General features: G+C 35.0%; 1 protein-coding gene across 1 annotated transcript in view; it reads right to left on the reverse strand.

Moving 5' to 3' along the window:
• The window catches only part of LOC131077794 (uncharacterized), a 124,193-nt gene that overhangs the window by 69,367 nt on the left and 37,245 nt on the right, over positions 1-17,581 (reverse strand). The window contains exons 7-8 of the mRNA XM_058015346.2: positions 10,360-10,572; positions 464-715 (exon numbers count right to left, since the gene is read on the reverse strand). Coding sequence (XP_057871329.1) covers positions 464-715; positions 10,360-10,572 — 465 coding nt within the window. The remainder of the gene's footprint in view (positions 1-463; positions 716-10,359; positions 10,573-17,581) is intronic.

Raw genomic sequence — 17,581 nt, forward strand, 5'->3', positions numbered from 1 at the left:
ATTTAGTTTCTGTTCTTACAAAAATTAAAACCTCTTGTTTAATGCACAAGTGCTGATTTACCTTGCGCCCTAGGTCTCAGAACAAAAAGATAAGTTTGCATTTTTTGCATGCTGAATCACAGCTAATTCTAGGTCTAATTCTTTAATTTTCATTTTTCTGTGTAAGAGAATTATCATTTCCTTCATTTTTTTGCAAAAAGAGTTTTTCCTTCCAATTTAGAGAGAGGTTTATCCTCACACACCATTATGTTTCACGTTGCACTGGAAGGTGAGAATTAGAGTGCTCTTATTATATGGCTGAAACAAATAAGGAACAAAAAGGTAGGCAAACCCAACCCAGCTCCTTGGAAAGATTGCCTAGGAGCAGTACAAATAAGTGACAAAATGAAATCCATATCAAGACACATAGTAACATAAAATCCTGCATTAGATATTTACAAACGCTAAGATTTTCAACACTTACATTATCTTCATTTCTGCAATTTCAGCTAAATTCAAAGTATTGGCCCTGGCGAGGTATCTGGCATGAAGTGAATACTCCTCTGCAGCTGACAATGGAGGGCCCCCAAGATCACCTAACCCAAGCAATTTCGCACAGCTCCAATTAGCTTGTGCCTGTGCAACCTTCTCCCACTGCTCCTTACGTCTTTGATCAGGATCTTTGGTTAGAGACATAAAGGTTGGGTCAAGCAACGAATCAACATAAGAACTTTTCCTGCAAAACATAAAACCCTCCATCAGTAAATTTACATAAACAATCCTATGAGGTATGTTGATTCAAATAGAGATGATGTCCACACTAGTGAAGGCTCATGAATGCTTTTCAAGTTACAAGAACGAAGGATGCAATAGATGTTTATAGAAAAATTGATAAGATTACCATTCAAAAACATAATCAGTAGCTTATGCAGTAGGGATGAGACCATGGAATAAGAGAGATTCTTTGAATTGACCTCAATGTCCATATGGTGCCATTTTTATTGTAAGGAATATTTGTAATCAATCACAATAAAAATTAAACTTCAAGAACTTGTATTGCCTAAAAAGAATGCTGAGATTACACCACCTCAAATATTCTTGCATACAAAGGACATCTGTGAATAGTTTGATAGTTCAAAGTATGAGGCATATTTCACAGAAAAACCTTAGTGTGTTATTAATAACCAGTCTCAATGGAGTGGATTAATGTCAATTATATATCTGAAGACAGGTTTATTCCCTAGAATATTTATCCTACATTAATGTATATAAGATGACAGATTTAATTATCTGACAGAAAATCAAGCTGCTAAATGGAAGAAAAACGCCAAGGACATCTTGTAGCTTTTGCCACGTAAATTGACCAGTGGTGCTGAAGAGGAGTCCAAGTATGGGGGCATGTACCATAGTATTGTACAAGAAATGTAGAACATTGCAGAATGACAGACACATAGAATGAAACCTGGTACCCTTGATTAGAATAAAAAACAAACCATTCATATATAAAAACAGTATTTTTTATTTTGCATTAGAAGGCCCTTTCAAGTTTTGCAAAGAAAGAGAAAAATGACCTCTTAAAAAGCCAAGTATCAGCAAAAGAGGAAGTTTAGTGAAATTTGAAGATTTCAGGAATTGCAGATGGCCAAAGTTTCCGGAAAAAGAATGTGCCATGATAAATAAAATTCATCCTGAGAGCAGCATCTAACGAATTCAAGCAGATTCAAGAATACATGACTTCCTTAACAGAATAGTAACTCAAAGTTTTGCAGACTGGGTATATTTGTGAAAACAACAACAACAATTACTAGAAAGAAAGAGTTTTGATTGCCAATGTAAGTTGTAACAAAGCTGAAGAAACCATCGCAGTCGCAATTGCACACCATTATAGTCCTTATATCCTGACCCATTAGCAAGGAAACTAGCTTCCAAAAATCATCATTCCATGAAGATCCTGACTGTAGAGAATTAGTCCATCCTGTTAAACATGACCATAAAGCATGTACCTTGAAGTTCATTCCTTTAAAGTCACTCATCAATCACCAGCCCATGGTCTAGGCACCTGGGAGATGTCAAGCATCTCATTGTTGATGTCACCATATGACAAAAGGAAACTTGAACAAGAAATTAGAAACCTTCAATTTTTCATTCTGTGAAACAAATCTTTTGGAATTGTTGGAGGGTCATCTATGGTGTTTGGCATGCACTCTAAGGCACAAAGGCGTCATTTATTAAGTTGGACAACAAAAAATTTGAGAAACCAATCATTTTCATCCAAAAAGTAGGGTACAGATAGTTACAATGCCAACAGCAATCAACCAAATCTCAAAGATCCGTCCTAATGTCACAGTAGCCTAATGTGCTGCACTGAGACATACCTAAAATACAAAACAAAGGCCTTCTACAGTCAAGGAGACACAATTAGAACTTCTTTTACTCATTGATGATGATGATGATAGTAATGGAATCTGTAAAAGAGCAGCATTAATGGGTTCCATTGTAGTAGTTCCATCAAGTACGGGAAAATCAAGTTGAATATTGCTAACTACAGATTTTGAGGATTGCCATATTGTTCCTGCGATATCATCTGCTCAGTTATGTGCTACTTCTCACCCTCTGTCAAACTCTTGAACATCTTAGGCAAGAATTTCTACAAGACAGAGTGTGTGTGTGTGTGTGAGGGGGCCGGGGGGGAAGGGGGGGGAGGGTTGATAGGACATTTTGTTACAATGGTATATAAATAAATAAAATAAATGAAGACGACAGGCCACTATGTTTCACATCCATAGCTAGTTGCTATGCAATGTGCAAATACCTCCCTATAAAATTTAGTTGCAATCGGTGATTGTATACATGATTTTTGAGCAACGATCACCAACCAAGGGGCTTTTGTTATTTTCCCTGTATCCTAACACCATGTGTTATACAGATATCGTGCATAAAGCATGCTGCTATTAAGAATAATATCATTTCTCAATTATAATGTGGCTTTTCTGTGGTTCTCTGGCTTCTTCTATTAACATTGGTGTTTGTGACTGACTGTTTTATACATGTTACAGCATGATGACATGCAGCCCTGGATACAGGGAGAATGCCTATCAAGTTTTGAACCTGGATCGTCCTGACAATAAGCACCTTCTATAATATCTAGATCACACCCACACAATCAAAGACTTAAAGTTCCACGTCATTTCTATTTCTTTTGGAAATGCTTGTGCATGGTTGAAAAGAACTTGATTTGGAGAATGGACAATGCCTGAGCAACCTGTTTTGTTCTTAAAGAGCTCAACACCACATTCTTTGTCTTATCCTAATGAATCATGAACCAATATGCAAGATAATTTCATTCTTTTTTGGGCCAATCTCACCATACTATGACTCATGCCTATTATCTCAAAGAAAATCCTAAAGAATTTAAATTCAGAGAAATAAGGCAACTTTGTTAAGAGAAAGCAATTGCTGGATGAGGTTATACTTGCCAATGAACTTATTCACTAAGTCAAAAAGGAGATCAATGGATAATTATCAAGCTCAACATTGCTAGTTTCTGTTACTGGGTTAAAAGCGGTGTTTCTCCAAGTTTCTAGGATGGGAGGACACAGTTTCATAAATGACAACTTTCCATGAGTTTTAGAAGCAGTGAGGAGATGGCTAATCAAACAATTTAAACTAAAAGTAATCGAAATTTTAATAAGTAAATACATTCTCTTCTCTTGCTCCATCCTCATCCAGATAATGGATCATTGGGTACCATATGAAACATTGATGTTAAAAATGTTGCACAGTCAAATCCAAAAATCTGTGCACATTGATATTCATATAAATACGATCTGCTGAATGTACAGTGAAGCCTCCTATGTAATGTCCCCTATTGTAAATGCTAGTTTTTGCCCTAAAATCACAATTCCAAGTAACTTTCCTACTAGGGTTAGGGAAATAAACTTAATCATTACATATCTCTAACTTATTGGGGAAATTCAAACATAGGGAAGCTAGGATAAGGTGAAACGATAGGGTGTCTTAGAGATCCTCTACCCTAGGCCCAGTGGGGTGTCCTATACCCGTTCCCCCTCATCTTGCCATCCATTTCCCACTTCCTATGATTGAACTCCTTGGTGTGTTAATTCACCATGATAGCAGGATGAGGTGTATTCACAACAGGGTGCCCCAAAAGCCCATCTCTTCTAAGCCCAAAGGCGGTATCCTTTGTACCCCCTTGGCCTCATCGGACCATTTGGTCACTAGCATGAGGTGGCGTACCTAGAAGAGTACCCCATCGCAGTATCCCTTTTGTAATCCCTCATTTCCTCTACCATAGTCGACTTTAATAATCATTCAGAAATATAATGAATTCCAATATTATTCATGTATTCTACATATAATAAACAGACATAAATCACAGCATGTCATGAAACAGTAATAAGCAGATACAATTAATATTTACTATGCTATGTTTAGCAGCCTAAACAGCAATGCATCATTAATGACAGTGTGCAGTTCTACATATAAAATATTCACTATGTCATATATAGATAACTCATACCGCACTACAGTATTAAATTGAACTGCTGTATCTTTTGATTTCTTATGAATGCCAAGTCTGATCTTATTCCATATTTATTCCTGCCCTTCCTTTAAATGATCTCTCCTTTATACTTTATTGGTGGAAGAGTTGCCACCTTTCATAGGAATTGAGTCACCACCTTCCATAACCATTAGGTCACCACTTTTCATAGGAATTGAGGCAACACCTTTCATAACAATTAATTCACCACTTTTCATTGCTGTCTTTGAGAATAAACTATCTAACTGACTATCCACAAATTGATCTCCCTTTCATCTCTTCCTCAAATGAACCTTCTCCCCTCTAATCTTCCCATAAACTATCTAACTGACTAGATACATTAAATGACTTAAATGACCATTGTAAGGTAAATAATCTAATAATATTCTACTAAGGTAGAGGTCGGATCTCTTCATCATGCCTGCCACTTGGCAAGCGACAGAACCTTTCACAATTAGCACCCTTTGAAATAGTACAATCCTTCATAATTCTTGCTCTTTGAAAGAGACGCGACCTTATCTTCTTCCCTTTCCTTTCTTCCTCCATTAATCCTTCCTTGATTCCTCCCATGCTTCATTCATTTCTTTCCCCCTCCTTCCTTTTCAAAAGATCTCCTCTCTCTTATATCTCATGTTTGAGAGAGTCACAACTCTTCATTCCATGCCTTTTGACCATTCATTAACTTAATTACATTTTAATTATATAATATTATATTTTTATTATTTTATGTCTATTCTTATCTATTATTAAATCATATTTCAAAACAGGGACATTACATCCAGCTTTTAGCTTTTTATGGGTTTTAGCAATTTTTCTAAAAAGTTACCTATTTATAGTTTTTATGAATCAAATTGTAGAGGCTCTCCAGTCCTAAATGGGACATCCCCTCCTCATCCCCTATCCTCAGGATCTCACCCAAACCCTTGGGATGTGTTCCCATGAAATGCTAGTTAAAGGGTTTTTTCTTGTTAAGGTATTTTTGTTTGATGGTCACCAATAGGTTTCTTTGCTTTCCACAAAGCCCTGAGGCAAAGAGATCTAATCTCACTCTACCTCACTATTCTAAAGGATAAGGTATTAATTCAGAATCACGAAACTACCGAAAACAAGCAATCTTAAAGAGCTTGAGTTGACTTCAAATGTGTTCCTTGTACGCTGAGATTCCCTGGGCCTATTGGTTTCTAGAGTGTAACTCTTGAAAAGGACCCTCAATCTATGAACAAGCTTATGATGTCAACTTAACACACAAATAACAATTTGAAAATATTCTGAGATTTTAACATGGCAATAATCCAAGAAAGCATTTAAGTATTCTGCAGTATAACAGCAGGAACTCTTTGAAACTATCGCAAGCAGCAACTACTGATCAATAGATTTAACAGAATGATGGAGGGTTGGAAAGGGATGAGGCTTTTTCTGGTACGTATGGAGGATCATGAGATATTATATGAATATATATCAATGTCCATGGAAGACCAAAAGTAGATCAATGGAACTGAGTACAGCAGTTCACAATAGAAAATTCTAGGAAGAGAAACCTAGAGAGGCCCTACAAAGGGGAAGAGCAAAAACAAAGAAATATAGAACAATGGGGGTCACCAACACAAGTGGTCAAGAAACTAGTGTAAATAGCCAACAAAGAGCTGAGGAATAATAGAGTGGTAGTAAAGTCTCATCAAGTATCACAAGTCTGCGCCAAAAAAGGTGAAGTCACTGGCATACGCATTGATCATTGTAAGGGACCAATACAAGTTCTAATAATACTCATCTGGAAGTGCATTAGGCTGGGGGCATTGAGCAAGGTACTGCCCCTAGGATAACACCTGGCATTCAAGGCTGAAGTAACTCCCATAATAGTGAAAAAGTTTGTAACATGTGTTTTGCCCCTATGGCTGGAAGGGTTGCCAAGGAGTAGTAGATCCATGCCATCAAGATGTAGCCAAACCATGCCATTAGGAATAAGCACAATCACCATACTGAGGGGGCAATGTGCTGGGGTAGAAGTTGTGAGAGATACTATCTTACAAGTCTATCCACATCCACATGAGAAATAGCAGTATCCAAAGGCCATTGAGAGTTGTTGTTCTCCTAGATGTGCTCTAAGGAGATGATCAACCCTGGGAGCTCTAGAATCCCTAGAGATCCATGTAAAGATCTACACCAAAGGATGACAACCTCCTAAAGATAAAGGGCAAAGCACTACTAGTCTGGATATCTAAAGAAAGTAGAAAGATTGTTGCCCAAGTCCAGGTAGAGGGCAATAAAATCACCCCCAAATCTCATAGTAAATAAGATGAAATGCTCCTCGGTGTCCATCCCCTGAAGGGAACAAAGAAAGCAGATCCATTCTGGGCAAGGAATGTGATGCTATTTTTCAACCCATAGTTGGTGAGAGCACACCCTCAATTGGCCAAGGAGAAACCTCAGGACCCGTGACTAATGACGTTGGAGATATATCAAGATGCCGCAACATGGAAAGTTCAACAACATCAAGCACATAGATGAATCGTCAAAGTAATGCTAGTAATCCAATCTGTGGTACTATTTTTGTTTGCAGAATGTTTCTACTGTCCTTGAGAGTAACAATGGAAGCGAGCCTCCAAGATTTGGGGCCTCCTCTTGGCACTCCTCTACATTGGGAAAATGTAATATTTTTGTGTAATTATAATGTGGTTTACTTTTATTTACCAAGAAAAGTATAAATGTGAATGAAACATGTGCTCTAGATATTGAACATTGTGTGTTCATTTCAAATCATGCTTTTCCATACTATCTTATTGATAGGTATATGTAGATAAAATATTATTTCTCAATGATGCACATTTAATTTTAATGCTCTTTTTTTTTCTAGATTTTCATAGAATATACGTTATTTACCTTGATCTTTTTACTCTCCATCCCATTTTCTCAGTGTTACTGATACACTTAAGAGCTAAGTCACAGGGTTCACCGAATTTCATGCTTTAAGTTCGAAATTCAGCAAACATTAAACAAACTTATAAAAATCACTGAAATTTGTCTTCAAGTTCGTATGGGAAAAGGCAACCAGGGCGGTTGAGGGCTGTGCAGCGAGCAAATAATTTTTTTGCTAGGGCATGATTTATTCATTTTGCAACCGACAGTTTACACATTTTTTCGAGCGAGAGTAAAGCATCGACAGTCAGCATTATGGTGTCAACTTCAGACTTCATTTTCCAGTTGTCAACCTGCAAAAAATTGAGTGACACGTGCTGGGCGTTGACCTTCACAAAGCCTGCTTGACTCATGGATGTCGCCTCTCCTACTGCAACCTCCAGGAAGGCTGCTGAAAAAAAAATCGTTTTTTGCAGTTTTTTTGTTTAGAGTTTATTTTATTTAGGTTTTTTATAAAATTAGCTTATTTCTTTCTTTTATAAAATTTTAAAATGTATTTTAAATTTTAATAATGGGCATTTATAAAAATTAAATCATATACTATTACTTTATTTTATTGTTTTATTTTTTATATTGGCATTTAATAAATTAAAATCTAATATTTTAAAATGTTCAATTTACTTTTAAAATTACCAATCTATAAAACTTAACAAATTTAAATTAATTTAAGCAAACATAGTATTGTTTTATTTTAAAATTAACAAATTTAAATATTTATATAAAGGTTTTAAATATATTATAATTTATTTAAATTTTATATAATATAATTTAAAATAATTTTATATATATATATATATATATATATATATATATATATATATATATATATATATATATATATATATATATATATATATATATATATATATATATATATATAATTTAAATTTTAAAAAAAAGTTTGTCGATATATTCAATTCTAAAAAAATATAGAAAAGCGAATTTAATCATGAACTTTTTTTTTCGAATTTTTTGCCTTTGTCAAACTTCATCCGAATTTCATTGTTGCCGAACTCGAACTCTGAACCCGAACCTTGTGACATAACTTAAAAGTGTAGAATTACAATAAATTTGAATGTGTTTTGGCATCATTCTTAGTTCTTTGAATGAAAGTTAGAGGTATTCATATGGGTACATATTTGGATTCAGGTATGTAAATTTGCCATTTTATTTAGACCCACAGCACAGTGTGGTTTGGGTACACTCAGTATAAAAAATATAAATAATAGCAATGCTATATGCATATAATAAATAAAAAAATAACATCACTACTAACAATCAATAATTCAAAATATCAAAAGAGTCATGGCATGTGATATATCAGATACGTTAATATTATCTGTTAAAAAAAGGAAATATTCAATATCATAGTCAGATTCAAGAACCACTTTTAAAAAGTCATCATATTGCTCTTCATTGACAGCATCCAAATCCACAATAGGTTCATTAAGTGGATACCCAGGCTAATAGAAAGAAATTATATTAATGTCCAAAAATGACCAAGAATAGATCAAAGGGACTCAAACATACAGCAGGTACAATAGGAAATGACTAGGGCAAAAGGGACCCAAGAAACATATAAAAAAACAAAAATAGTATGAAATAGCATAAAAAAATTAAAAAAATATACAAATGGGATTCAACTTAATAAGATTAACCCCCAAAATGTATAATTATAAATAGATAAGTTTGGGGCATACTCCAAATGCAGTAGAAACAGATTAAAATCAAAACACCTATGCAAGAAACCAAAATCCTCAGGTGTCAGTATTCAGGGGCGTGTTGGAGGACCCAACAATATTATTATCAATCAGTGTAGGGCTAAGCAATCAATTCCAAACATAACCTCTCCTAACATTCAAAGCTGGAGAACTGTTGGTGGTAGGAAAAGAACTGGTAATGTAAGCTTGCTCCTGAGAAATGATAAAAGAGTGGTGTAAGAGGATCCCCCATGACGAGAAATGATAGAACCACAAAAATTAGAGTGAATGAAGGTTTCAAGGATCTTCAGTCGTAGTAGTAGATCACAAGGATGAGCAATGCCTCACTGACCCATCTGTGCATGAATCAATAGAAGAACCCAGTAGTTATCTAGAACAGTATGAGTAACAGTACAGGTACAGGGGCCTCTGAAGAGTACCCAATGACATGTAAATTTTCCACTTTTAGTCTCTAGTAGAAAACAGAATTTATTCATGTTAGCTAAGGAAAATTCTTTTGAGCATAAAATATGTCTTGGCCCAAAAGGATTACTAGCCAGTTTTGCACCCATTATACATAAATTAGGTTACTATAAATGATATTTTTCCCTTAAAGGTAGATTAGGGAATTGACATGGCCTGTTTAAGTCTGAGCCCATCTGGATATGACCTTTAGGTATTACGATGCCATATCAGAGCTGTATCCAAATATGAGAAAAAAATTATGGTGTATCAGCTTAAGAATGTGTAAAATACTGATAACCAGAGAGGCATATAATATGTGGATATTGATATGACAGGAACACCCAGATCATCCTGTAAATGCACTATACCAAAAAGAACAATAAGCCAGTTAACTTAACAAGACAATGTTGAGCAGTCAAAAGTCTACTTTCAAACAACTTTCTTGTTTTATGTTCAAAAATAACTCCCTCTTATTTGGATCAGTTTCTCAGATATCAAGTTCAATGACTAGAAACAAATACTTGTTTTCCAACAAGCAAGATACCATATATTTTTAGTTCCAGCCATAATTAACATCTCTAGTTGGTTAACTATCTAGGTCATTCATCCAAAGTCAACATGTCACTAGACTTAAAGCACTTTGACTTAAATGCTTTGCATACAATCAGCATCTGCAGCAGGAAATGTATCTGAAGTTGATGAAAACGACCTAAATTTGTCTTGAAAGAACCAAACACTAACCTTTTCACAGTAAGACCAAGATTGCTAGCAGAAACATCCTCAGATGTTTGAAGAGTCTGGGGTAAGGCAATTGAAGTTGCTGGTAAAGCTGTGATTCTGATTTTGCGCTCATCGCTAGTTGTCTCTCCATTTTCATCTCCAACATCTGCAGGGAGCTTTGATATTGCAATTTCTTCCTCATGTTTATCCCTAGGGAAGTAGAGTGGGAGCAATCTGCATTAAACAATAATAATTAAATATGCTCTAAAGAAACAAACACAAACAGATAAAGCTACTGTCTGTTTCCTTTAAGAAAAGGCAACAAACATTCCTAGAGAAATCACCATAGACCATGATATTGAGAAATCAAATATAGTCAAACTGAAATATGCAATCAAGTTTATCAAAAGAAACCAAAATGAATGACTTGCACTCTTTGACAAATTTTTTAAAGTTATATTTTATGAAAGCAGTAATGATGTGAAACTTTCCATTAATTATACGCAAACATTAAAAAAACATAATAGATAGGTTCCTTCTAGATGATGAACGAAGATCCACATGCATGAAAACTTTCCAATCATATCACTAAAACCTACGTTACCCCAAGTTTCAGAGTCTCTGATTTTCTGGGCCATTTATGAGGACAGCTATATAAAAAATAGGGAAGTTTTGAAATATATAGGGAAATTTCAAATATTCATATGATAACATTGATATTTGATAGAGCATGCATATATAGATTAGAGAACCTTAATATATAACATTTGTCTTAAATTGAGAGTTCACAAGAGAGTCAAAGTCAAACAAATTAAAAAACTCAAACCTTTCAAATTAGCAAGTCTGGAAATCACTTCCAGTCGCCTTGCTCAGACACTCCTCATCAATGATAGAGTTTGTATCCAGTTTGCGGTTTATGGACTGATTTCAAATCTTAGAATTACACTAGTTATGCTCATCAATCCAGTCATAAATCTGTGAAGGTTAGAAATCAGTTTCAATGCTCATTCATGTGTGTTGCGGCCTAAGTCACCGCATTCGCCGAATTTCACCCATGAAATTCAAAATTCGGCGAACTTCAAACAATTGCTAAAAAACCGTTCAAATTCGTATCAAACACGATGCTGCTTCAGGCAAACGCAGTAAATTAAAACGACCAGTGGTGCTTGCGGGTAATGCTTGCTGGGTGGTTATCGTATTCGGGCGACTGAGCCATACCATGAAATGGGCTGTACACTGGTCTGTCATGGTATAGTGCTGCTTCAACGTCAACAGCTTAAACATTGATCGGGACAGAATTATGTTTGGAGCGCGAGCAGAACCTCCCCCCTCATGCTTCCGTCGGGAACATTTCAAGATGGTGTTTCCAGGGGACCTCGAGCCCTTTGCCCCCGACGAAAATAGATGTCTAAAATATTGTGTAAATATTAACATCTTTAATTGATAAATATAACTAATGTAGTTATATTTAAACTTTAAAGTTAAATATATTTAATTTATTAGTATAATATTATGTCTAAAATATTATTTAAATTTTAATATTTTTAATTAATAAATATAATATTATATATATTTAACATTTAATATTATTTAATTTATACATTATGAATTTAATTTTTATGTTGATTTTGCTCAATAAATATATAACAAATAGTAACTATAGAAAGTGCTAATGATAGGTTTAGATATTCAAATCTATATACTAGCTATGGTTTAAAAATTCCTTAAGTAACACCCAGCTCCCTACCCCCTACAAATTAAATCACAGTCTTGAGACTAGGTAAGAAACAACTTTTTATGTGAATCGAGACACAACCTCAGTACAATATCCAGTTAGTAGTGGGAATGACCACTCTAACTCCTACACATGGCAACACACTATCATTCATAACAACACAATATGTGATCATGGACACACTCAAATATTTGCCTAGAAAGAGTAATGAGATTTGGCTTCACTACATTTCCCTAGTGGGATTTGACCTTACTGACAACAATAACATCAGTAGCAGGAACTAACCACACTACATCCTCATGCGGGACTAGGTCTCAACTCAATTGCACTAATGTTTGAACCAGACCTCAGCGAATAATACTAATCTAATCATCTGCAGCAGTACAATCCTCATCACCTTCACTAGCGACCACTGTTTTTGACTTAATTGTCTTTTGGGCCCTAAATTGCTACTATAGCCATAATCCAATCTTTGAGTTAATGACAAACTCAAGATTGGTGATAATCCTCCATTCTCCTCTAAAACACAGCTCACTCAGCCAAATCAATGTCGACAGTCCTAGTACCACAAATTGTTACATAAAGAGCTCAAACAGTTTCAGCATCGTTTCACTTGGTACTTCACTGTTTTGTCCATACAAAATTCTCCCTGGCATAATTAAGACTTTAAGGTTCAAAAAGACATGTTTTGGTGTATCTTTTTATAGAAAAACAATTTTACCTTACAATCATAAGAACAAAAGTAAAATACTTTAGCCAAATAGCTTACAATACATTATGAATTTCAAATCCCTCTGGGCAAGATTATAAGCCTTTACACTACAGAAACTCAAAAACAATTCGATATCTAAAACTATAGAATCTGAAGAAAAATCCTTTTGGAGAAAGGTTGACAAGGGTATTTGAAACAAACTCGCAAAAGCTCATCAAAATAAATTTCCCAGATCAAAACTTTATGCAATTAAAATGCCTTTTCCAAGCAATCCAAGGAAATATTAAATAAAAATCTACAGTTTAAATGTTTCATTATATTGAAATTTTAACTCCAAAAGTACCAATTAAAGTCAATGGGTTTGAGCTCAAATGGAGAAAACATTGGATTCTCATTATGGAGAGCCATGTTCAAATCCCCAAAGAGACATCTAAGGTGGATTTACAAGTGGCGACTCTTGGACGTCCATTGTGGAATACTAATGTATACATCTAAATTGTAATCAAAGGTTTAGCTCAAGTGGTGACTCTTGGACTTCCATTGTGGACTACTAATATATCTAATTTGCAATCAAATTTTAGCTCAGGTGCTGTGGTCATCGCCTCAATGTGTGTGGTTGGCCACCCAAGTGTGGTTGCTGCCTCTTAGGGTGTAATATGCCACCCTGTTGTTGTCACCTCTCTATGCATGGTTGGCTGCCCAAGCGTGACTGTCACCTATAAGTGTCTGTTTGGCAACCCAACCAAGCTAGACTCACTAAATTCCAGTACTGATATATCTAAGTGTCTCTTGAGATCTACATTGAAATAGAGAGGAGATCTCCCTTGTGGCCTGCACTGAGCAAGCTGTACTATAAACCTTGACTTACCAATCAAAAAAACTACAATTCGAAATCCAAACATAAATGCTACCATTTTGTTGTGCAGCTGCACCTGCAATGTTTGTTCAACCTATTGCTCTGTTGCTTGCAAACTCAAAGCCTAAAAAGATACATTACCATGCATTGGATTGATCTCTCATCTCTTGGGCAAACCATCTGCATTATTGCAATGCACAGGTGTGTGCCAAATAGAATGGTTTTTGACAGTAATGGGCTTCTAACATTTCATGCAATGCACTTCATGAGACCACTGCTTGTGGACAGTGTGTCAATTCTTCATAATCAGGTATGCTGGCACCATAGACTATCTCTTAATGCTACTGCAGTATGGATCAATCCAGTGGCAGTAAACGGCATTGTAAAGACTTGCAGAATTACAAAGACATGGAGCAATAGTTGAATGTAATACTAAAACAACACAAGTGACCATAACAGCACCTTCAGATTTGCATGGAAATAACATTCAAATAAGAAAGGGTGAAATAGGCACACCATTACTACTGTCTACACACTCTACACTCAGCTCCTCCCGTTCAAATTTTCTTTTTCTTTTTGACACCTCATGCATTTGTTTTAAAACATTTGTGTAGACACTCGTCACAATCTCATTTACAACAAACTTTGCTAGCTCTGATATGAATGAAAAAGAACTCACAAGCTTTATAAGCTCTCCTTCAATTTTCAGGCTTCAAATACTGGATAATTGTCAATTAAAAAAATAAAACTAATCATTTAATCTGAAAGACACCCTTACTAATTTCTACCAGAAATCCAGAATATCTTCTTCAATTTTTTTTGACTTGACAATACTTAGTTCTAATTATCCCAAACTTCATACCATTACTATGTTTTCCATTATATTGCAGGACTTGGTTATTGAAATATTTGATTCAAAAGAATGAACAGAGGAATAACAATAGATGTCAAAAAAATTACTCTATTCTGCAATTATATAACTGAAGAGATAACGCTGTTCACAATCTTCTCACTGATTCCATAATAAAGATTTGAATGCCAAATTTGGAGAACAGGCAAAATATTAAATGGAAATTCGGTGGTTATACCTTATTCTTCGATTTGCCGATACAAACATCATGCTTCCAGATTCTGTAATGCTGCTATAGCACTCTATGGCCATGACTCACAAAATTAATAACCATACCTTAATATGCTCGGAATCCTTATTACTAGTTTGGCTTTAATAAAATAATCAACCAGATACCCAATAGCCCACAGCTATAATATTGTTGCCAATAATTACCAAAGAAAACCAAACAATGATTCGGAACCCACAATAATTTAGGGCAGATATAAAATATATAACAAACTCCTTATATTACTCCGCAAATGATATATAATAAACTCCCAAGCACTCATGCCAAATATTCATACATACATTTCAATACAACTGGCATATCATGTTCATATTTTCAAATAAATACAAAATTATCTCAACCTATAAATATCTCTTATTTCTGCAAATTTGTCTCCAAGGGAGACTTCACAAATTTGGCACAGATGTAGACTCGATCACGAATCCACCCCTTAGGAAGAACCAGGTTTTTGTCCAGCCCTTCTGTCAACTCCTAAAGGTTCTCCTCTCCAAAAATCTTAATTCATTTATCAAATCCAAAACATGCCATTGCTACACAACCCCAAGACCTCCTTACGAAGTCCTCCATGAAACATCTAGAAGACCAGGTCGACTAGAGAACTTACTTAAATAAAGTGGCCTTATAATAAAATTGTTTACATCCCACTTGTGCCCTAGTTGTTTATATGTTGTGATTACGCCATGTTATATGTGTGCCCTAGTGTATCTATGCTATACTTGCAAGATGTTTAACATGCCCTAGTTTTTCATGCTTAAATTGAATGAATGTGCCCTAGATTTTCATGTTTAAATTGAATGAATGTGCCCTAGATGTTCAGGCATATTTGAATCATGCTAAATGTGCTTAGAATGATGAATTGATGAATCATAATTGTTAAATAGATGACTTGATAGTTGACATAATGACATGATGTTTCATTTTTGTTAATGATATTTGAAATATCAGATTAGGACAAGATTTTGATCTAATTGGTTGAACTGGCCAAGTGTGTGCAGGAGATCGTCGTCCTCTGTGAAGGGAGGGAAAGTATCATCTGGTCAGGAGGTAAGGAGAAGGAAGAACTTATGCCATCTGAAACCCTAACCCTGAGTCTGGTAGTCTCATGTTGACTTCGGTTAATTCCATCAGTCGTCGCGTCAGGTAACCCCAACTAGTCCATACAGAGATTTTAGGGTTCACAACCCTAAGTTATTGATTGCTTTACGAGTTATTTGTTATTATTATTAGTTAATTTTTAACTAATTATTTTATTAATTATTAATTAAAATTCACAGTGGCTCATGTTTTATTGTGTGTGTGTGTATATGTATGTATGTATGTATGTATGTATATATAGTATATACACCTTATGTAATTACATGTATATGAGAGTATGTATACACAATCGTATACGTGCTCCCATAGGCATGCATACGTAAGGTGTATAGATTCATATATATAAATATATGAATATATTATACTAAAAACTCTTGCTAAGGTAATGTTCATTTTAAAATACCTAAGCCAACTCTATTTGGCTATGTCAATAAAGTTAAGTGTGAAGAGGGGGGTGCCTTGATATTTAATTGATTTTAAATCTTTCTTCAAGCCACTAATAATGTGTATGGCACAAAGCAAGTTAATAAAACAAATATCCACCCCTTTCATAACGCAAGGTATATAAATCAATCCTAATTACTCGACCTTGATATATTTTATCAGGCAAAATGATGTGAATGGACTTTGCATATTATCGACATTTCCTTATTATTTGATATGGGAATAAGAAGCTTCAAATTGAAGAGAGTGCTTTTGGCATGAGCATTTGAGTCTTCTCCGGGAAGCTTTGTAAGCTCTATCCATGTGATGGGAGCAGGCACGCATGGCATGACTCTCCGTAGGCGGATTAGGGAAAGATGCCTAGTTTTAGGGCGGAAGGCAAGATGGCAAACGTGTTTGTAACATATAATCAGATTTATGCAAAGAACGACTCACTTTTCACCGCTTCTAGTTGCAAAAAAGGGATTTCTGCTCTGCAAATAAAGGGTTTAGCATCTTCTGGTAACGTGAAAGAAGAAAAAAAGGGACTTGCTGTGAAGGCGCTAGATAGGGAATCATTCAGCTGGTTTACTCTTCTATAGCCAGGTCATGTTATGGCATCAAACCCTAACGTCTTTATTATATGTTCTTCTTTTACTTGAGCAAGGAAAATTTAAAAAAAATTGGAATATCCAGATGCATCTCGTTGTTGTTGTTCTTCCATTGTTGTTATATGCATCCTAAAATTAGAGTTTATTCTTATTCTTCCCATCTGCTCTTAGTCGATAAAGAAGGGCTTTAAATGTTATTGAATGTAGTCCTCATTCCTGCACACAGATGTAACATATATATATATATATATATATATATATAAGGGGTTAAATAATCTGGGAATGTATTGTAATCTGAAAATCATTAAGATTGTATCCAATAGGAAGGTGCCGAAATGAACCATTCAGTATGGAGAATTTGCATACCCAAGACTAGTAGTATGAAGAATTTACCTTCTTAATTTTGGGCTAACGTAGAAATAACCAAATCTGGAAATTTAACAGCAGAGTTAAACTTAATGTATCTTGCATATTTGCATCATCATACGTTTTTATATATATATATATATAGGTGTGTGTGTATATATATAGGTGTGATATATATATGTCACTTAGAAGAAAGGTAAGTGAACTGTTAATTATGCAGAGATATACAAATCAGTTAAAAGGGTGTGCATATCTGATAGACTTAAAACATGAAGAGTTTACCCTCTTTATAGAGCTGTCTCAGAA

The sequence above is a fragment of the Cryptomeria japonica genome, chromosome 10, assembly GCF_030272615.1.
Source record: "Cryptomeria japonica chromosome 10, Sugi_1.0, whole genome shotgun sequence".
Lineage (NCBI taxonomy): Eukaryota > Viridiplantae > Streptophyta > Pinopsida > Cupressales > Cupressaceae > Cryptomeria > Cryptomeria japonica.